This window comes from Pieris brassicae, chromosome 6, assembly GCF_905147105.1.
Source record: "Pieris brassicae chromosome 6, ilPieBrab1.1, whole genome shotgun sequence".
Taxonomy (NCBI): Eukaryota; Metazoa; Arthropoda; class Insecta; order Lepidoptera; family Pieridae; genus Pieris; species Pieris brassicae.
Genome location: NC_059670.1, coordinates 15,855,232 through 15,879,375, shown reverse-complemented (window position 1 = coordinate 15,879,375; position 24,144 = coordinate 15,855,232). Strand labels below are relative to the sequence as shown.

At 33.3% G+C, this 24,144-nt stretch overlaps 1 protein-coding gene across 2 annotated transcripts in view; it reads left to right on the top strand.

The window, feature by feature from the left end:
• Positions 1 to 8,257, top strand: part of LOC123711324 (roundabout homolog 2-like) — a 50,367-nt gene extending 42,110 nt beyond the window's left edge. For both annotated transcript variants that reach the window (XM_045663844.1, XM_045663843.1), the window contains exons 5-11: positions 859 to 989; positions 1,353 to 1,625; positions 2,023 to 3,324; positions 3,605 to 3,938; positions 4,159 to 4,331; positions 4,921 to 5,267; positions 6,071 to 8,257. In XM_045663844.1, coding sequence (XP_045519800.1) covers positions 859 to 989; positions 1,353 to 1,625; positions 2,023 to 3,324; positions 3,605 to 3,938; positions 4,159 to 4,331; positions 4,921 to 5,267; positions 6,071 to 6,640 — 3,130 coding nt within the window. In that variant the 3' untranslated portion in view covers positions 6,641 to 8,257. The remainder of the gene's footprint in view (positions 1 to 858; positions 990 to 1,352; positions 1,626 to 2,022; positions 3,325 to 3,604; positions 3,939 to 4,158; positions 4,332 to 4,920; positions 5,268 to 6,070) is intronic.
• Positions 8,258 to 24,144: the final 15,887 nt, after the last annotated feature.

The following is a 24,144-nucleotide window of genomic DNA, read 5'->3' as shown; positions in this document are numbered from 1 at the left end:
ATTTAAAGAAAGAAAATGAAATATATCGCGAAACTAAAAGGCACCAGCTCTGGGGTCACTGGTACTATATACAAGGCCTGTGCACGTGATCCCCACGGCCCAAGAGTCTCTACTCCAAAGGGAACAAAATCGTAGTTGGAGGAGACTCTAATATTCGAGCCGTTTATTATTTTCTGCCTGTTCTGCTGCCACCCCAGCTTTTTTGCTTGTCCGAAATTTACCAGCGTATTAATTTTTATATAACTTTAAAAATGTTTATCAATTTGTAAATTTTGTATGAGCTGTATTGATTTTTAAATATCAGTAAATTTATTTATGCACTACAGATTTTTGTTAAGTACAGATTTGTTTACAAGTCTTTGAAATGAAAATAGCGATTGCACAAAGTATCATTATATCAAGGGTAGTTTTAAAGAGCTCTTAGCTGCTTAATGGGTTGTTGGAAATGCGATAGTGTTCTGTTTTCATTTCCCGAAAAGCACTACAATATGCGAGGCCATGTTCACAAATGAAACAAAATCAATCGCTTAACTTATTCAATTTGCTGTCTATGAATTTTTATCGAGTAACGCAAGATTGCATCTCAAGGCGTACGTATATTGGAGCATAAAAATAATTAACATGGGGAGGGTACATCAAAGTTATAAAGAAGGGGATAACTGAAGAGCTCGACAAGCAATCAAGCAAAAATCTGAATAGTTCTGACTCACAGAACCCTTATTAAATGTTAATTTTCTATTGAATAATTCCGCCCTATATTTGAATGACTTTGTTACTATGTACTTTTGTTTGGAGTAATGAAAAATTTATTTCTTTTGTCACTGGAACTCATTATAATCTTAATGTGCTTTTGTCTAGAATGCACTTGGTTGATGGAGGTAGCTTAGTCATACAAGATGCTAGGCAGACAGATAGTGGACGATACCAATGTATTGCAAGGAATGCAGCCGGTACTAGGGAATCAGCTGCCGCAACACTCAGAGTGCATAGTGAGTATATATAAAATATTGAAATATATATTATTGATACAAAAGATTACTTTTCAATTGATTTCTATCCTTTCTAGTAATTTAGTAATTAGTAGTAATTAATGAGAAATAAAAAAGATATTCGATTATTTATGGCATTTTATTATCTTAAAAAAATCGAACCCCTCAAAACAAATGCAAAATTATTTCAGAGTAATAAAACTTATTTTACAATATGATTCTAATAAATAAATATTTTTACCTTATGAATAACTCCAATATTCAATAGATAATCTTGAATAATAAATTTATATAACCAATAGCCTAATGCCTATAATAAAACAAATGCCTATCAATTGTCATAATGAATTTCTAATTGCGCAGTTAAACCATACCTGATGACGGGGCCCGAAGACGTCGTCGCGCAAACTGGCGGGAGCGTGACGTTTCAGTGTCTGGTGGGTGGCGACCCCTTACCTGACGTATTGTGGCGTCGAACGGCGGGAGGGGGGAATATGCCACTCGGGCGCGTCAAACTCCTGGATGACAGGAGCCTCAGGCTTGACGGTGTTCTGTTGACTGACGAGGGGGAGTACACTTGTGAGGCTGACAATACAGTCGGCGCAGTTAGCGCCAGCGGTTATTTAACTGTGTACGGTGAGTGCATCATAATTAATTTATAATCTTTCTGCCACTGTAAAAATTTATATAGGTATTGGGTGTGCCTCTAATTGGTCGTAAAGTGATTTTAAATAGCCTTAACCAATTATGCAACACAAATTCTTAATGAACTTTATGAAGTTTACAGTCTAATGTCCAACTTATTAAATACATATGTTTTGAAAGAAAACAATGTTTTTACATATAATAATACAATAATACAAATAGCTTTAATCCGGTTAAAAAATTGTTTTCTTTCTTTCAATGTGTAAAAGCTATGTTAACCAAAAACTATACTACATATTATGTTTTATTAAAATCTGCAGCGGACAGCACTGTAGGAATGTATTAAATAAAAAATAAACAATAATAACGATCGTCTTATTCTTTTTAGATCCGCCTACAATAACTTTAAAACCAAACTCAGTTATTGTTGAAAGTGGCTCAAGTGCAACTTACACCTGTAGCGCTACGGGTAAACCAGAGCCAACAATATTCTGGAGTCTTGAAGGAAATAGGTCAATTATATTCCCGGGCACGTCCCGGGGTAAATATAACGCATCTCCCGTCATAGACGGCGTCACAACATTAACGATAAACGGAACAAATAAAAATGATAGCGGCAATACGATAGTTTGTTCAGCGGTCAACTTCGCCGGTAGTTCACTAGTTAGAGGAAAACTGACTGTGACGTCAGACGACGACCGGCCACCTCCAATCATAACAAACGGCCCCTCTAACCAAACGTTACCTATAGGGTCAATGGCCGTTTTCCCCTGCTCGGCTATAGGCACACCTGAACCTATAATAGCCTGGTACTTTGAAGGAGAGGCACTAATACAAAATCGTAGAAGAAATATTTCTAATGACGGCACATTGGTATTAAAAGATATGGACAGAACCGATAGCGGTACATATACATGTGTCGCGTCATCTCCACATGGTAAATATGTATGGAGTGGAGTACTCACTGTGGACAATCCTAAAAATCCAAACATTAATTTCTTTAGAGCCGCCGATGTTTCTGCTTTACCGGGACCTCCAACTAAACCGCATATCTATAATGTTACCGACAATAGCGTAACAATATCATGGAACCAGAATAACAAAATTGGGTCATCCTCTATACTTGGATATCAGGTTGAAGTATTCTCGAGAGAGTCGCTGTCGGGAAGCAATACGCCGCGAAATTCAAGAGGCTGGGTTATAGTCGCTAAGAAAGTACACCAAACTCACTATGTAGTTAAATCATTAATACCGGGTATAACATATATGTTTATTGTGAGAGCGGAAAACTCGCATGGACTCTCAAGTCCAAGCCCCGTCTCAGATTCGATTACCGTCGGTGAAGACTCGTGGAATGGCTTCTCAAACAACACAGAGTACAGGAAAAATATTATGACAGACAGCATAGTTGAACTTATTGAGGCGACTCCAATCGACGCAACAACAATAAAACTTATGTGGAAAATATTGAATTTCTTCTATTTAGAAGGATTGTTTATATACTTTAGACCACTAGACAACACAACGACCGAGTACGATATGAAGACTATTTTGCATTCCAACGACGTGTCTGGATATGAAATAACGTCTCTACGAAAATATTTGAGATATGAATTTTTCCTTGTGCCATTCTATAAGAAATTTGAGGGAAAACCTTCCAATTCAAGAATAACACAGACGCTGGACGATGGTAAATATTTCATTATTTACACAGAATATTCATTTATTCAAAGACTCGCCGAAATTCATAAGGCTTCCTTAGTATAAATATATTCGGATTGAAAGTAAAATAAAGATATTTAAGTGTAATTTGTCTGTACATAACATCACTTAAATCTAGTAGAATCAGTCACTATACACGTCGTTGCATGCTAAATAAGTAAACAAACAAATGACATTATACAATTATATAATACAGCAATGTGTTCATTAAATGAGTTTCATTAACTTTACATTTAAAAAAATTTTAGTACCCGACGGACCACCTACGAACATTGAAATGTTTATCGTAAACATGACCACAGTCCATTTAAAATGGCAGCCACCGGAACCTCACTTACAAAATGGCATCATTACTGGTTACAATGTTGTCGTTAATTGGCTGGACATACCGGCAAATAAGTCAATGATTGCAATCAACACCACTGTTCAACAAGCGACTAGCCTTATAATGACAAATTTAACCTCCGGCGTGAGTTACTCCGTTCAAATTGCAGCGGAAAATATAATAGGCTTGGGCCCTTATTGCCAAAAAGTGTATCTTAATATTGACACAAGATCGATAGGACTGGATCCATTGTCTAGGTAGGTTACTTTAACTAACTTCAAGTTTTTGCTATGTGAACATTACGTACGTTAAGAGATATTTCAACTGTCAATACATATATTTTAGTGCAATATTCATAAACATATATCTTAAATAGCTTTTCATTTAACCAATTGACAGTATATTTATGAAAAATACCAAAAATGACATCTTCATTTCGTGTTAATGTTGTAAGTAAAAGCTTTAATTTTATTTCAGATACCCAAACAATGGAGAAGTATCTATTGTAGCAGGGGATTTTGTACTCGAGTCATGGTTTTATTTTTTAATTGGCGCCATTGTACTATTCAAAATCATAATGATCGCCGGTATTATTTACATACGTAAAAACAATATTTTTGCAAAAAAATCAGCGCTACCGAACATTTACGGTGAGTCAAAAAACAACAATGATTTAAAATACGCGTATAGAAACAAAGGTTAGAAAGCTTATCGCAGTTTGCATTTCCCTAGGATCAGAATTTCAAAATTAAAAACATTCCTCGGGGTGGCAAGGGTGCCAGCGTTTGTTTGATGGAGGCTTTGCCATGCGAGGAGGGCTAGATTACTTTCGAGTTGAAAGGTAGTAGGAGCCCTCTCTAACGCAGTATCTCTTTCACTTTACATTTAGACACAAAGGAACGATACAAATCCAAATAAACGCGGCAAATGAAATGTTTTGTTCCAACTAATTAAGGAACTTTATGGCGTAATGTTCATAACTCAAGCACTGAAAAGTTATGAAATTCATTAATAAAAAAAGATTATTGCACTTTTCAACCGTTGAAACCATTTGAAATTGTCACCATAGGCTGTGTCACATCTTTTGATGTATCAAGCGCAACTTTGATTGCTTATAGTTCTCGAGTTTTTGTTTTTTATTTTATAAATCAAGGAAAATAAACACAATAAAAATGAATCCATCAAAACTTCTTTATATTACTGAATAATTGACGTCACTAATGTTACCTTTTGTTTTAGATTCAAATGGAACAAGTTTAGTAACACAAATGAACATAAAAGCGGCCGTATCATTGTCACATCCATTAAGTAGTTGTTATAACAAAAACACTGTAACCAAAACTGAATCATTATTGTGGATGGAAAATCAACCGGGGCTATGTATGTCAACGAATCATTCAAATCAAAGTAAAGAGAAGACTAACTCGGATTATGACAAGGTTGCTCATCCTCTGCCTGAATATGCAGAGGTGACGGCATCCAGGGTGAACGCAAACGAGTGGAATACGAGCAAGACTGCTACATCTCCTGCTGCGTATGCATCAGTCACTCTAGTTGCTAACACTAGACAATGTGTCAGTTCCTTGGTAAGAAGGCAACACATACACAATAATGAACTCGAGTAATTTAAACATAACCAGTTTTTATTTATGCCATAGGAATCATATTTTCCTTTATAAGATATATAGATCTTCTCTATGAAACTCCTTAACGCTTGATATCAGACGAGCACAGTCTTTAAATTTATTTAAAAAAAAAAAATTTGATCTAGCTACTTATGTGTATGTAGCTGTATTAATTGTGACTCATTAACCCTTAGATTAGGTCCAACATTTTTGTTTATATGTATTATTATTATTATTTTAGATTTTACTTTATTTCAGTTATAGCTAGTCTCACATGTTATTTTATGTTCTTTCTTGTTAATGATTTATACACTTCTTGTACTTTACCTAATAACGTATGTATGCTGCTTTTTTATATATGTTTTTGTATCAGGTAACGGAGTGTAAATAAATGCATAAATCTAACAGTAGTCGACTAATTATTACTCCTAGTTATACTAATACTAGCTGAAGTGCCAAATGTGTCGCCAATTAAAATTATTACAGTTACATACATTATTAATGAAATTTAATTAATAATAATTTAGCATTTTATGTATTTAAAAATTTCAAATACATAGATTACGAGTACATAGTTCATATTATCAAATTAAATAACGAAAAATAATTAGTAGTTTCGAATTTACCCTTTTATAACATTTGCTTATAATATTTTGAAGGATTATGATACAATGTCTAACCCAACACATTTTAATTGTAATAGGCTCCATATATCGTTAAATTGAAATGAAATTTTAAATCATTTTAATTGGTTTTTTTTACAGGGATGGTTTCCGCCGGTTGGAAAAAATGTAGATAGTTTCGACGCTCGTTACGCTCCCGATGAAGAGTTATATCCTGCTAGCAACGGAGGCTACTACAACAGAAACGTATACAGCGAAAAATATTTCCAAGGCCATCCGAATGTACTAAAATTCTACGATATTCCATCGCTGGAGAAAACACAAAAGGCCCAATTGAGATATAATCAAAGCCTTGAAGACAGGAAAAGTGATAAAAATACAACCGAAGTTACACAGTCGTTAATTGGAAGAACTTACGGGGTGAATTCAAGAAAAAATTCCGAATCAGAATCGACTTACCGCGCGTTCGGCGTGGAGGAATCTGACGATGAAAACTATGACGAGAACGGTGGCTACGATGAGCTCCAATCGATGCAGCCACAGAAGCGCCCTAAGCACCAATACGAAAGGCCTAACTTCGACAACGACGGGTCACGGACGCTCGCAAGATTTACGTCCTTTAGACATGCACAGAACACAGCGAATGGAACTCAGCCGTCACTTGCACCTTCTGTTCCAACTTCACATCCACGCGATTCAGTGACGCGGTAGTATCACGCTTTGCCGGTTTTCGGCGATTTGTGCCAAACGGACGTTTAAAAGACGTGAAATCAGTGAAATGTTTCGTTCTAGGGGTTGAAATATATATTATAGTCGAAAGTTAGCTGTAATCCAATAACTTTTTACGGGAGTCACGAAGCACTCTAGACTATCTTACCCTAAGTGTATGTGTTGGTTTTCGTGAAGAACTATAGTGAGAAAGTTACGTATAAAGACTGTTTAATTTATGGCCTAAGTTTAATTTGCGGCACTAATCTCTAAAGACTTTCGTAAATATTATTTAACTAACTAGTCTGTTGTTATGTATCGATGTATAAATGTAAATATGTATATAAATAGACGTTTATTGGACTAATGGGGATTGATGTATGTCCGTCTGTATATCAATAAACGAATTTTAAACCATATATCATTAGATTAGTATTGTTAGACACTGGAAGATTAACGCTTGGCAATAATTTGAATAAAGCTAGTATATACTATATAGTCATGGATAATGTAGTTGCAGAACTTTCACAAAAGTGTAGCTAAATTAGAGAAGCATCGGTACTCTGTAACTACTAATAGATACGTATTTATATATAGTTCGTTCGTCGTAGCGCTGATGTCGCAACCCTAAGATCGCACGGTACAATAATTTGACATTGAAGTCGAGATAACTATAGCCATTGGAAGCTTCAGAGTTCTGACGCAGGGAGTGACTAGCCTAAAAAAGATTAGTTGGTTTATAAACTGTAGTGCAGTGTTAAAAAATGGGGTTCTAATAGTTGTTGTTGGAGATTGTAACTTAATACCTATGTATTGAAGTTAAAATCCCTAATGTTAGAGTCAATATTGGGTACTCTGATTAGGATTTGAAACTTAAATGTATAAAGCACAAATTGAACTAGACTTTAGTTTCGTTAGATAGTGATTTTATTTAATGTGCCATAAGTAAGGTTTCCTGACAAAGATTCGAGTTGTGAAATAAAAATCAAATGAAGCTTCTACATGAGATAAATCTACGTAAGTTAATGTGATATGAGTTATATAATCACTTGTTATGTCGACAATTAGCACGATTTGTATTGCATATCATATTTAGGTATAAAGTTAGGCTTCTTAAACGTGTAAAGTGTCAAAATTAATACACCGACTTGGTCAGAATTTTGAGCGTACATAATTATAGAAATATGTATTGATGATATCTTATTATTTATGAGTAGTAACTAACACAATGTAATACTGTCAAAAAATTCATTCTGACAATTGTGTTAATCTAAAACCACAGAACTTAAATGAATATTTGCTAAGGTACGTACGGGAACTCAATTAAAAGTAGTTGTACTATTATATAATAAAACTTTCGATAGTTTTATTCGGCCTCACAATTTCTTAAAAACTATATACCCAAACTCTTGTAGTTCCTATGCATCACTTAAATGTCAACAATTGTAATTAAACACAAAGTTAAAGTAAATCGGCACTACTATAGCTTTCAAGTATTATTCATTAATAATTTGTAAATTCTTTTGTAAACGAATAATGTTTAATTTAGTTTTAAAATATTCCTGTATAGTATCTGAGAACTGTATTTTACTAAATTAATTTTATGATACAGTACGTATTATTTATAAAGGCCTCTTTGCTTGTAACGGAATTATCTTAACTACGACCTAAATCTATTTTAATTTTGTAATAACGGTCTATACAAACCTATTTTTTAATAAAATGATTTAATTACTAAATCCACTTTTATTTGTCCATCAACAAAAACCATATTCGCTTGCTTACAAAGTCTTTTTCATCAGACATTCCCTTTTTCGACGTAAAGTACATTAAAAGCTTGGACTGAATAATACATTGAATTATTTATCAACTGGGCACAGACTGCGGGAATAAATGAAATCAATGTTACTATTGTCAACAATTTCAATTAAGGCAATTCATAAAGCAAATCTCCACACGACACCCGTCGTAAGTACATTATTGCCGAGTATTTAGCATCGGGTTGTGGTCCAGCCGCTTGTCTGTGACTCTACGATAACGGTATATTCATCCTGCATTGCATGCATATATGCCGAATGTAGATGCCATTTTCTCTTCCTCTGATTTCGCAGTTCGAATAATCGCACTGCCAACATTCGATGCGACACGTCCGAATTTTTTAACTTGTTCGAATTTTAAAATAAAATGCATATGCGATAAAATTCATTCGAATATGTGAAATACAAGTTTTTCTCTTACGCCCCAGTTACGAGTGAGGCCACGGTCGCCTCGGGTATCATTTTAATTTTCCGCCGGCATGGAATTTTCATACGAACAGAATGAACCATCAATTTTAATGAGCTTTAAAGTTAACTGATCAACGGTCTCAGTGGTGCGCCGTATGTGGAAATATTTCTTCCGTTGATATAATTACAAGTTAATTCTTAATAACGGGCGTTTTGTTATACCAATATTTAGTAATTAAATAGGGTTTTAATAATATTACTCTCATAAGATTCCCAACTCTGGTATCGTGTCATCCAATTATGTTCACGTTTACTTTGCATATATCTATTTTTTTATATTTATTTCGAGTCCTACAATGACTTTGAAGTATAACCGAACCATTTCGACATAGGGTTCTTCAAGAAAAGAGCGTACCAATTCTTAAACGGACGCCAACGCAATCGCGAGCCGTCTGGCATTGAGAGTTTCCATAAGCGGCGGTATCACATAATATCAGGGGATCGTCCTGCCTATTTGCTCCCTGTTCTATAAAAGAAACCATATAGAGTCAGGCGATTTTTCGGTGATTACATTTTTAGCACAATGTTAAACATTTGCTTGAGATAAGTACGTCTAAAGGACGTCTTCGATTTAAACGGCTACTGAGTTCCACATGCACCTTTTTGTCAAACTAGTGTTACACTTTTTGTAATGACAAATCAGTAATTCAAATATTGAAATGCTAATAAATAAACTACTCTTTAAAACTTACCTCTGCGAGTGACGGCCCGTAGGGAAATAATTCAATTAAGAATTAATTGCTTGATTAAGTTGCGTCCGCGTGGGTGTTTTGTACCGAGCAAATACAGTTTCGAAGGTGTGGCGTTCTACTAAATTTTCATAATATTTCGTTATTCATTATATAATAATAAAATTCAAAATTCACTTCAAAATCATTTTCATTTAGGTAACACAATGTACACTTATGAACGTCAATAAAGAAATACATATTAAATGCTTATAAATTTACTGCCAGTTCTCAAATCCAGGGCGTAGAACTGACTAGAAGAACTGGCAATAAACTCTTCGCTAATCTTTTTAATCACCTTGATTAATTAGCAAGGTGGTTCTTTGTTTTATGCAATGTTTATAAGGAGCCGCAACCATTTCACCATGTACCACATGACATCTTTAAGTAACTAACTATACTAAGTTAAAAATTTGAAAAATGTATTAACGAAAAATATAAAAAAAACAATGTTTTGTCCTCTATCAGCAGTAGGAATGGTAAAATAGAAGCACGCACTTGCATTCTCCTGGGAACAACACGCAAATGCTCAGACGAAACAGGCAAATAGTCGGTTTATGATTAGTTGCTTGTGAAAATTACATAAATTAGATTTGCAAAAAACACATTCATGTGCGATTCAAGATATTTTACCGAAAAATAGCGCGTCTTACTTTATAAAAGTGTGGCTCTAGTACCTGTGACATTTAACATAGCAACTGTTGTGCCAGTTTCTGTTCTCTTTGTTAGGCGGGACAATGTACGCGTAAGGACGACTTACAAAGAGCAAGAGTCATTAGAAGGTGCTATGCTATTCTCTTCAACAAATACACTCTTCACACGTTTCTTAGATAAATACCGCGCCTTTAGGCTTACTGCGATATATTTTTTTATAGAGAAATAGATTGAGCATAGCTTGAAAGAACCTACATCAACTTATACTCTACTAAGATTATTTCTTCCGATGCCGTTAGCATCCATTGTTCGCTGTACGCTCGTGAACTGACCTTTGTCAGTGAAGAGCTGTTTCCTTAACAATTTCTTCAATTCTACACCTGAATTATACATTGACATCACTGTGGTCACCCAATACATTCGTTTAAAGTACAGAACTATAAACGTAACCTCGAATGCGTAAGTGTATCTCGAAGCAACTATTTTTTCTTCAGCACCGAACCCAGGGCTTCCAAGCTATGTTTGGTTAACACAAGGCCTCAAATCCAAGATAGGAAAACCTGTAAAGTTATACGTAATCATTTAAGATAATTTTTATTGATATTTATTTTACAATTAAACCATATATTATTTTTATTATGAGCCTACTTACTGTTGGTAGTTAAAAATAGACATAATTTTTCTAATAGACATTCTATATTATAGGTTCAAATAGTATATATGTGAATCAGCCTCAAATATATATTCGTAACTTATATACTCGTATCTATTGTAAAAAATAGCTTTATACCAACAAAACACAAATAACAATGAATAATTATTTCATGATTTTAAAATGAAAATCTCCAAGGGATTAATAAATAATTTAACCCAGAACGCCTCTCCACAAACCACTAATTACCTACTTAAAATTGTACGCCCGTGTCTAATTAAGAAAACATAAAACGAATATAAAATTCTTTGCATATAGGAAAAAGGCTGTATAATATACGGTCGCCCTTAAGCCTAAAGTGCCCTTAATACTGTGCTTAAGTGGGCGAGCTACAGAGATGTTCAAGCTTTTCGGGCCCAACACTTCTAAGCCTTTTAATATCGTACCCCCGCCTCTCATCGGATCTCTTTCATATCGTTACTTTTTTTAACAGCTTGCACGGCTGAAACTGTAAGATGACCTTAGATAAATAGCATTTGTATGCTAGTGTAGTAATTATGTAATTCTAAGATCTTCAATTTTTTTTAACGTTTGTCTATCTCCAATCAGCCTCTTGGCTTTCATCAGATTTTATATTTTATGAAATGATGGCAATTAGGCAATTATTATTGTCATTAATATAATCTCAAATTTATTTAATATTTAAAGTATATAAATAAAATAGTCTGGATTTAAACCTTAATTTAAATCATTATTTTATACTTAGTGATAAGTTCACAATTCAAGACACTAGCTGACATTAATATGCTAAACTAAAGAAGGAACACATGAAATTTAAGTGTTACTGTATCAATGAACAACAAAAAGCCAGTAAAGTTAACTTTAAATTCTTTTACTAGTTTAATCAGGCACATTTAACAGTAAATATATTTATCACAGGACCAAAAACTTCGATGTTTTAAATCGTAAGTGAATTAATTATAATAAATCACGTTTACTGCGTGATCCAAAATAATTCATTCAATGATCGGGGTCACTGTTATATCCTTACTGCTATTATTGCCCAAATTTAATTAAGCCGATGCACAACCCTTTCATCGTATGTGCTGTAAACTATGGGCTGTATGGCACATGGAGTTTTGTAATTTTATTAATGATGTAATAACAGTACTGTCAGTCGCATGTGTCCCGTGAGCGATAGTGAAGTCGTTAGTTTAGACGGGTTATATTGGAGGGTTGCTGGGGTGTCTATGAGTTTGTTTCTTTTGCTTCCATTAAGGGTATGATTGAAATCGATTTCAAATGGTGCGAAATGGTGGTTGCAGGTGCTTACAAACATTTTGTAAATAAACCTTGATCATGTAAAAAGTCCTTGTAGCTGTTCTTGTCGTCCTTTATGTGCATTTGACTTGAGAAGTGTTTTTCCTAAATTCCATTGATAAAAACAAAAATACATAAACATAAGTTTATAAGGATTTAAATGTCTGGATTACATTGAAGATTCATATTGGTATTTTTTGACACCGCAAGCGCAAGCGGGCCCCATTTCTAATTGCACAACTATATTACTCTTTCGTCTCTTTCTGTCTTATTGTATTTACGCTGTGATGAAAAGAAACAGATAAATACTTAATTTAAAAGAGTGTTGTTAGACTGATTTACTGTTTACTGAAACCGGCCATTTAATAGTTCCAAAAAGACCGAATAAATTAGTTTTATATATACAACAATTCATATGTTACGTCAAATTTATGATATTTAGGGATAAATATATCAATGTAGCGTGTTTCATGCACGTTTCTAATAAATAAGAGCGCAGTCATCCGCTATGGTGACTTCTAATGAGGCAGCTCTGTCACAAAAGGCGCCCTACGTATGACATCTACTCACGAAAGTGCTACAAATTTTGAATTCCCTCCTTTTGATTCTTATCATGAGTCGGCCATTTTGAAATGCATTTGTTCCAAAGTAAACTTAAAATTTTGATAGTTGAAATTTTATTTCATTTAAAAAACAGATTCAAATTCAATGTTCAGTCCACATAAGGGGTCCACATTGCAATACACAGAACAATAAAAATAATAACTGACCTGGACTAAGTGTGTAAAAACAAAATTAATAGCCATTATGATTATTAGCCATGATTATAAATTTTATTGCATTGAATTATAATTATAAAACGTATGTTTATAAGTTCAAGTTCATATAAATCAGAACTTAACGAATAGAAAATAAATAACTTTATTCAACTCAACATATCAATATTCCAAGTATAGTTACGTCCAATGTAAAACTATATCACTACGTACGCAATTATTTATCAAAATCCAAAAAACTTTGCAGGCCGATTCGAAATGGAACCCGCTTCGAACAGCTACTATTTCTCGTATCTTAGGAGGCAAGCTATTGTAAAGACTAGCTTCGAAATAAGTCATTTTTGTGCGACAGTATTAGGTTTTGTTTTAGGTAGATGTGATGATTTGTTATGCCCGCTACGTGTTGGATTCAAGTTAAATCTAATGCTTTTGTGTATTTAATAATTCCTTGACAAAGATGCATATTGTGTGTTGTGCAATTGCTTGATATTTATTAATATAATGATAATGTAAAGTTTGTAAGTAAAGTCAGGGCAAGAGTAAAAGAAAGGAAGAAGATTTTAGTAGCTTTTTTTGGAGAGCCTGAAGTTGTTTAAGTTTACTAGCGCTGCCCTATACTTCTATAACATCTAACACATACATATTTTTTACGTGTTTGTGTTACGTAAAATATATAATACGTGTATATATATATATATATATATATATATACACACGTAAAAAAGATATATATGTATGTAAAGATATGTATATATGTATGTATGTATATATATACACATACAAACATATATACATATATATGTATTTTTATTTTAATCTAAGAGTATTATTATTGTAATAACTAGTCGAAATTAGATATAATAATTAAATTACTATGTAATATATTAACAGCGATTGTTAGATCATAACTAAAAAGCTCTTTAAATCTAAAAGTTTCTCAAGAGTTTTTCAAAATTAGGCGCGAGTGTGAATTTCGTTTTCGTTAATGTTTAATTTCGGTAAATAAAAAAAATTGTTTCGGATATAAGAATATTTGCAATATTAGGTCTCGTAACGATATTACATCTAGCACCAGTTCCCTCATCCAAGTGGCAAAGGCCTCCCCCACTGTTCTCCATTTACTTTCATTGCACGCGACGGTCGCTTGAAACTTCCCATCGTGTTTGTGAATGACTTCCCAACGTTTATGTTCTATCAAACTTTTCGTTACGTGGACACTATTCTGTTAGATTACTGGGCCATTTCTCCTTTCTCACTCTTGTAACTTGCTCAGTCAACTTCCATTTTAGCTTAATAATATTCGTTCGTTCGTATATACTGTCTAAGATCCTGGTTTCTCCATCTATCAGATTTTATTATTTCAACCATGCTCGATTCTATATTTCTTTGCAAGTTAATTACAACCAGAAATAATGTTAACGCTACATAGAACATGTTCAGCGAAATTGGTAAAAATCAATAAATACTGCGTCCCCTCTAATGCAATGATGGATTATGACACTTATCTTTAAGTGACATCGCTGACCGTTTTCCCACTTGTTTTAGACCTTGTATACACATGAAATAAATTATAGTACGCTACTAAAATTAATGTTCTTACTAAAGCGTTGATAAGCCATACACACATATAAACATAGCTTTACACATTGACGAGATTTTTTTAAAGGAAATATACTACAACATTAATATATAGATGATATAATAAATGTTGTAAAATCGTTAAAAATTAAAGAATACGTAAAGCTATTGAAAATACACTGTTTTTAAAAACTCAGCTGCAAAACTAATTGCTTATGTTAATGTGTCAAATTTCACTCTTTGTTTACAAAACACACCGCCTATTTTACGTCTCATATTGTCATTTCTGGATGAGGACAAAATGCCTATTTGCATGAACAAATACTGTTGTAGTGCTATCCAAATAGTAATTTAGAAGACAATGGAGTCAGCTGTGACTGTCCCAGTTTAAAGGGACAAGAATTAAACAATAAATTTTCTTGTAATTTTATTCAAATTACGGCGACTGCCAAAACCGCCTTTGTCGTGTTTCATTTACTAGAAAATTGCTGTTACAATTGCCTTAAGTGTCACAGAGTGCAAATAAATTACGACGAATATAAATTAATTTCATAGTTTTGTTTAGAAATATCTTTGAAATTGTTTGTATTTTAGTTTTGAATAAAAGTGAATTGTTTCTTATTATTATTATATTTGTCTATATGTATCAAAGATAAACGGACTCCATTAATCAATGATCATGAGTCCCGATTAGAGAAAAACAGTTTCGGGTTGGAATGCACAGATTTTTCTCGACTATATCAAAGAATTAAGAAACAAGAATCAATTCCTTAAATTATTAAACTGATTAAATAAAAACTTAAGGGTGAACACTGGTTATATATCCCACTTAATACATTATATAAATAGCATATAACATTAAAATGAAAAGGAACATAATACTATCAACCAAACGCCGAAGACATAAAAATGTCACATGCATAATGCACCCAATAAATATTATTCCCAGTTGCAAAACTAATGCTACTTAGTACGTCTCTAGAGATGTAGGTCAGGATGCCATACCCCAACATAATATCCCTTGTCTATGCTCCTATAAAGTATTTTCAAAAATCACTGTAATCACTACTTCTAATCGAAAATAGACTCTATACGTTGCTATTACAGCCCAGTTTTCGATACCACTCGTTTTGCGACATCAATTCTATTACGACGCAATGATTTGTGCATCTAATGCACGAGGCTCCTAATGGTCATACGTCTATCCTAAGTACACAAATGCATTTAATTTACGACTAAGAAAGGGTAAAGAAATCTTTTGTCGTTGTATGCGCAATTAAGCCGGTATTATTTTCTTTTCCTATAAATTATGCTCTTATTCATAATATTGTATGTGAACATGAAAATATGGCTTATAATCTTTTAAAGATTAAAAAGGGCGAAGTTTAACTGTGGCTAATCCCGATGTAGATCTAAAAAGATGTAATCCAACAGTGGTGATTTACTGTTTTTATATTAATATTATATTGTGGAAAAATTTGTTTTTTTAATAGGCGTTAGAAAATTCTTTCACTATTAGATTTTCGTCCTTATGAGACATTTTTCTTTGCTTACCAAAACAAGTATTATTTAAATAATCAAACTCACTAAACTGTTTTATATTATTAATTAAAATATATACGCCAACAAGTAGTATTACGCCTATTTTTATGATTATTATCTACTATTGGCATAGTGTTTAGTCCATAGAATGCTTTGTCATCCAAGAGAAGGTGGAAGGCACTAGACCGACCAGATCAAGTCTGCTGTAGGAGGTTCTCTCAATGAGTGTAGCAGGATGACCTCTAATAAGCAATGATGGCGAAACGTCGTGAAGCACATCACATCTGCCCCTTTGCCGCTCTGTCAAGACTGTACCGGATAAGAAGATCTTTAACTGAAATATTTAAGGCCCTTGCAATTTTTTTTACCCATCCATACTCTTTATTATAATTACTCAACGTACACGTTGAACATGTTTTTACTCATATCTACTCTCGTCATAATGGTTTAAGACTTCTGTTTTATGAGATATATAATATCAAAAATTTTGTTTACAAAGGACATCTAATTAAACAGTTCAATATAGTTCATTCCAACTATCAAAGACATCCCTAGCCTGTTTGCACAGTAACCTACATTATCTCGTCACATGAGGGAAGCGATCATTAACGATCAGGGGTCATGATCGAGGGACAGACCCTCCGTGACTCTGCATTCGCTTTTCAACGGTTCGATGTAGAAATTTGACTAAATCTATACGCTTGTGAAAATTTAAAAAGTCGATAAACAACTCAGAAAACGAGTCACGTTTTCCGGCGCGGAAGTTTTGCGTCGTTTTTATTCTCACTTCATATAAAAATCATTTTATTGTTAACGTAAACGGGAATTTTATAACAGAATTGAAGATGTAACGTTTTCAGAATATTGTACGTATAGTACAGTTCACTATTGTACTTTGGGATTTATTTGGTGCTGGTAGCAGTATTATTATTGTCTTAAATAATAATAATAAAATGTCTACCACAAGTGTTTACTTAAAACCCTACGCTGGAACGTTTTCATGGGAAACGCATAATTCGTCGTTCGTCTCAAGCTAATTAAGTCACCTAATTACTTTAATAAAGTATTGAATTTCAATGACAAAGGAAAAAAGACATCAGTGGTGCTTCAACCTTTTCAGGTCTGGGCCTCAGATTTCTGTATCTGTTTCCTAATCATTCGTTAATCTAATCAGCAAGTACGTGATCATCCTCCTGTGCCTGACGCTAGCCGTCGACGTTTTTGGGTCAACATTGACAAATGAAACAAAAATAAAAATCTGTCTGCATGTATATCCATGCTGTATATTAATGTATTGACCTTATTAAATAAGACCAAAATCTATTCAAATACATAGTTAATATTAAAATATAGCTCTGACAATTCAATAAGCCATTAATATGGATAACGTGGTAAGTTCAGCTTCAATTCCAATATCAGATTCCGTGCTGGCGATCTATTGTACCGGTAACTCGGAACTAGTGACTGAAGAGCCAGTGGGCATCACGGACCTTTCATTACTCTATATCCCATTCAAATTTTTAACCCCACTACACTCGATGGGTACTCTAACGTCCTTTCAATGCAATTTGATGAAGCCAACGGTGTACGCTATTCAAACTGAATGGAATTGGCCACGACAATACTGCGCTTTAAACCAAATAGCCGTCATAGCAAATTGATTTGTGTTCCGTTCTTAGCTTCTTGTAATAGTCGAATTAAATCGTAGATTAGAGTAAAACCAATAAAATCCAATGTACTGTGAATATATAAAACGAATGAAAATTAGATAAACAATCATTTATGCCTATCACCAACAAACCATGACCTTCTAGTTCGGAATTCGGCTAAAGCCCCTTTCAATTTTATTTTCCGTTTCCAGACTGATTCGATAATTGGCACTTGATAAGCGTAGTTGATAGACTAATATATAGATATGATGTAGTGTACATTTATTATGTGTTAAAACGTTATTGTATTGGCATTTGACTCACAGCAAGGGTTTTACTACATGTGTTGGAGGACGTTGCTAGTTCTGCACTACATACGCTTAAAACCGTTTACAACGACATCGTTGAGAACAACGTAACGGCTATATTGACCAAAATCAAAGGTCCTGGCTGAATTCTATTGTATAAGGTACTTAATACACTATCACGGCTATCGGTTTTAAGACCAAATATGTGTAGTCCCTTAGATGTCGTTATAACAGATTTCGATTGTATATACTTTAGCTACGAGTCTCTTGTAAACCAGACATAAGGCACATTTTATGATATTTTTCTAAAGCTGCCCATTACATACATTATGTATATGTCGGGGCAATAACGCTGGTATTGACTGCCATTGTCGTTATATGTCACAAAGCGCGGAAATTAGCAACGTCAAAATGTTATCAGTTTATAACTATTAATATTTGTGGTGTATTCGATTTGCCAATATTACTATAATGATCTTTGAATTAACTATTTGATAGTATGTAGTCATAATACTATCAAAGTAATACAAAGTCAAATTAGTTTAAAACCGTTAATAGTAAAGGTTTATTTGATTTGTCAATGTTGGTAGGTCTATAAATGAACGACTATGGTCAACAATAATAAGAATGACTCTATAGTCATTAGTATGATTAAAAGTAATTTATCATCACTTTAGACCTTTTAAACTTAAAGGTAATCAGTATCGAAGTAATGTTTCACACTTTTAACGCTTTTGTTAACTACAAAGACTATCAAATAGTCTGCTAATTTGTAAATCTAGTAATATTGGCAAATGAAATAAACCCTTATGATTTATAAGTTATGCCAATTAATTTAGGTACTATCGATTATAAACTGAGATTTTGACGTTGTTAATTTACGAGCTCTGTGACACATTATATCAATGGAAGCCGATACCAGCGCCATTGCCATTCGCCCCGACATATATATATATATGTATGTCGCGTCAATGGAATATATATTTAGATATATTGATATTTAATTATTGGGTTGATGAAGGTAAACTTTATCTATATTTTAAAGAAGTATTGTACTTGAGATGTGTATAGTGATTTAAATTTTTCCCATCGTTAGAAGTGTCCTTTAATAAATTCCTAATATACTTTACTCTGGCTTTATAATTTTCTAAATTCAAAGCGCTTCATAATACGTCTAATTAAAAGATCGTTTTCGAGTTGAACAGCTGAGATTTCAAGTTGTAATTACAAACGCCATACTGGTACATTTCATTAAACTAATAAATCTGGCAAGAGCGACAAACAAGTAAAACTGAGTTATAACAAAGTCAAATTACTAACGGAGTTTACCGCACGGGGAGGTAACCGACACCCACCTACACGACAAGAATACTGATGCTGGAGACTACTAACTCTCGCAAGATTTTCGGATCGGGATTTTCCTTTCTTTACAATGGGCCTACTCTTGGGGCATATCAATTGCACGCGGTTATGTCGTTAGAAAGTTTCGGAAGGGCCCCGACGCCCCATCGATTTCGGGACTAATACCTGAGTATACTATTCGTTTGGTTAAACGTGTTTTTATATCAAGCCAAATTTTCCTGATTTTCTGTTCGTACTGAAATATTCAAATTTTATCGCACGTATGTATAACGAGATACGGAAATTTCGGATTTGATAGAAATATAGATTAGAACATTTGGTGGGATTTAGAATATAATTTTGCCGAAATCTTTTGTAATCATCTAGGATAATGTGTTCAGTTCCCTTCGTTTAATTTACATAAAAGTACTATTGTTCATTTTTCTATAAAAGGGGCTTATCTGCACTAAATACTGATCCCGGGGGTATTAAGTCTATTGTCGAGTAGTGGCACCTCAATCCGCCCACATATCGGGTATAAAATAGGGAGTTCGTCGATTTATAGAAATTCAATTATTCCAAATGCTTATTAGGTTCCTAACTAAATAATGTAGCTTTCAATTATCGAAATGAGTTTAAAAATTTGATACTTGGTACGACTTCTGTCGTTGCTTAACTGTACATATATTTATTAGTGGTGTGTCCCTATTCGCACACGTTTTTGGACACACACACACTGGACGTTTTTTTATGTTTATTCGTTACAAATATAAAATAAATATATATATATGTATATATTCAGCCGTTTACTTTAATTGCTTAGTCACAAAAGGGAATAGTTAAACTTTCAGTTAAATTTAGTTATACCTGTTGATGAGTACACAATTCCCATTTCTCTTTCATCGGTAATTGAACCTAGGCCCTATTAATATATTTATATGCGTTGCTTAGAGTCAAAATACGCAGAATACAGATCTGATTAGTTTATAGCATTAAGTGTAAAATATAAAGCCGGTAGCAGAAAAGATCTAGAAGATTCCTGCTCACGAAGTTGGAAAATTGCATTCGTTATCGCAAATCCGAATGTTCTCTTGCACTGCGATGTATGGATATAACCATTGTACCTTGTATCGATTTTGTAAAGTGGAACGATGAGAAAGTTTAGATAGGTTCGCTTCGTATAACTAATACGTTCTTAAAATGTGTATGGATATGCGTATATACCTTAGCGATGTTCAACGATAAGTACGGCTCGATACCTTGAAAGACGATAGTCGGAAGATGGTCCACTACCTATGTCTGAACTTCCATGTAAAAGTATTTCCATGAATCATTTTTTTTTATAATTTAAATATGTAACCACTTTAGTTACTTACTACGACTTCGATAAACTCAAATTAAGAGATTTATACAATACGTATATTATATTAAAAGTCTTACTGGTGATTCAAATGCATAGGAGTATGATAATTAAATAAATATAAGTAAAACTCAAGGGCGTCTAACCCTCAATAATATATACCAAAGCTTTGTTATCCCATTTAGCATCAATGAATGTTTTAATCAAAAGAATATAATCTTATAGAAAATATTTTCTTCAAACATAAAACGGGACTCCCGCTCCTTAAGTCTTGCTTTTGGAGACGTCCCACCGCTCTTCCTTTTACCTTTGTGACACACGACGTCTTTTCAATGACCTCTATTCATTCCACGATTCTCATTTCGCTAATGGAGTTGCCTTTTCGAGGTGCAAATAAATAGTAACGTCAAAGAGCCGTTTGTCTGATATAAAAAGGGTGCTAATTAATGAAAAATGTTCGCAAAATCCCCGCGCCGTAATTTCGAATGATTTTATAAATCTGTAAGTTTGTAAATGAATTCAAACGCTTTTCGCGATGTATAGGAGTATTTATGTAAGATAGGTTTTACAACTAGCTGCTAGGGGCGAGAAAATCCATCCAGACTTTGTGCGTTTGAATCACAACGCACACATTTTTTTCTATAATCGCAATATACACATGCTTGCACAGGGAACGAAACATACTGATACAAACGGCAAGTCTTAGGATCATAAGGCCAATCTAATGTACGTATTAGTACGTAGATTATGTTAAGAAACTGATACAAACGGCAAGTCTTAGAATCATAAGGCCAATCTAATCTACGTATTATGTTAAGAAAAAAATATCGAAAAGCAGATTCAGTAATCGGAAGATGTATTGTTTTTATTGTATGAGAACTTGTCGATGTAATTGAACATTCTGTGCTTGGAAATATTTTTGATAAGATGCCAATAAAGCGTTCGTTCTTGCATCTATAATCGTCGCGCCCCAAAAGATTGTCGCTCCTACCGTCTCATCCGTCTGTTGGTAATGAAAATTCTAGACATCGCTCAGAGGATTTTCAGATATTCGAGGATCGTTTTCCGAACGGAAAAATAGGCTCGATGAATTGAAAATACGATGAAAACGAAAACTGTTCATTTACAGGAAACCTGGCTTTGTGTATTTTATTTTACATTTTGTTTTTCTTATCGTCTCTATGTACAATTATTTGCATCCAAAATATGGCTACCTACATGGCTTTTTAATAATACATACATGGCAAAGCATCGTCATCATCGGTGTCATAATGAATGCCCAAGTTAATTAAGTAAATTTATGTTTAGTTGGTCGATTTTAAAGAACTCGACCAAATTATTAGAGAGTTAAGTTAATAAATGAGCCTTTTATCTTTCCGGATAGAATTCGATTTATTGTTTACTATTCCATAAAATATTTTTGAAATATATCCGATGGAAGGAAGGCAGCGTTTTTGAATAGCAAGCGAGCCTAAAGGAAAATAAAAAACTAAAAAAATACTAACATCGAAAATTCAACACCAAAAATATAAAATGCATTGTCTGGAAGTTTTTAACTGAATCATGGGTTAGCCGGATATTGTGAAGTTCACCCAAGTGTCCTGAATGTATAAAATAGTCATGAATTTTTTATAAGTTGTTGACTGATCTCGGATCAGAGCAGGGTCAACAAAAATTCAGACTGGAAAGGCGCGTTATGAAAACATATTGTTTTCAATTGTTGTTCGAACTTGTCTTTTTATGTTCTAATGTCTATGCTGTGGTTGATGTATATTAATATTCATCAATCACAGCATCTAGTGTTTAGTTTAGTAATTGTATATTTTATTATTACTGGTTATTTTATTTTTGAAATGCAATTTGCAATCATTATCGGTTTTTTTCGGTTACGCGTCACATTATTCTGTTGCGCGTCACATTTTTTTGTTACGCGCCATTTTATTGTCCCTACCACGATTGATTTGAAGCCATTACTTACAAAAATATACAATAAATATAAAAATGATATTAATAATTATATTACAATTAATGAAATTCTGTAATAACCTTAGTAGTAATAAGGTAAAATGAAATAATTGTATTATTTGTATTCATGTCTATGATAGTAAAAGTCTTTTGTTAAACTTTATCTTATTTAACTTATTTAACCAATTTCTGTAAAGTTTCATATAGTAGATCATTTTTCGAAAAATATGGTCATAAAGAAGTTTCACTTCTTACGTGTGTACACTAGTACACGCACACATTTTTGTTAATTTAATTACATACATATATTTTTTTCTTACTAGGGATTATTAACGTTACCCGTTTTTATCTGTGTGTTTCTAAGTTTTAATAAATAAATAATAACCGTTGAATTTTGTTATAAAATACATAAACATAATGAACTATAAAAATATATTGATTTATTATCTGTAACAAATATTTGCCACATTCACATTTTTACTTTATAGTTATGGATAGCTACTGAGAGATAACATAACTTATACCCCTTATGACAAATCCTATTGCGTTTCTGCCTGTGTATTTATTTGTACAAATAATTTATACAATTGGCCAGAAAAAAGATGTTCTGTATAACACAAAACATGCCTGTCCCCAAGATACTTAAAAATAGCCATTTCGACACCCGAAGAGTTTTTGTACATTAACACTACGGAGTGAACTCCGTATTGTTATCTTTATCGCTATTGCCAGTTACAGTGTAGTAAGGTGCATGTTATATCTGCCTGTAACCCAATTAAAATTAAATAAATGCTTAGTAATTTCGGAGGACACAAATTGATAAATATATTCTAGTATTATCTACGGTAACTACTAATGTATTATCAAACACCAGTCCCTATTGATTAATTACATACAATATTTCTGTTCAAACATCGAATAATTGTTTGTACGAGGGAATAAAAACATCGTTACTTTGTAGGAATTCAAATATATTTACTCTATTCTACAGAAATAACAAGCTTATTAAATATTCCTAAGCTATAAGCTACCACTATTGTTATAGGGAATACCTTCTTGTTTATCCTGACCGAGGATATTTTATTAAACATCAAGTTTCCGATTTCCGTAGAAATAATGTTGTTTTTACCTATTGAAGATAAATTGAATATCATATTTTATACATTAATAAAATAATGCCGATCTGACCGTTTTTCTGGTGATTTTTTTTTTTTGTAAGAAATAATATTTTAGCCGTTAATGCGGGCCGTTATCAATACGTATTCTTGTACGAATACTAGTATATTAAGTTAAGTGGTTTCAAAAAGGGATTCTGACACCTGGAGTAGCGGGATGAATCGTTGTATAGT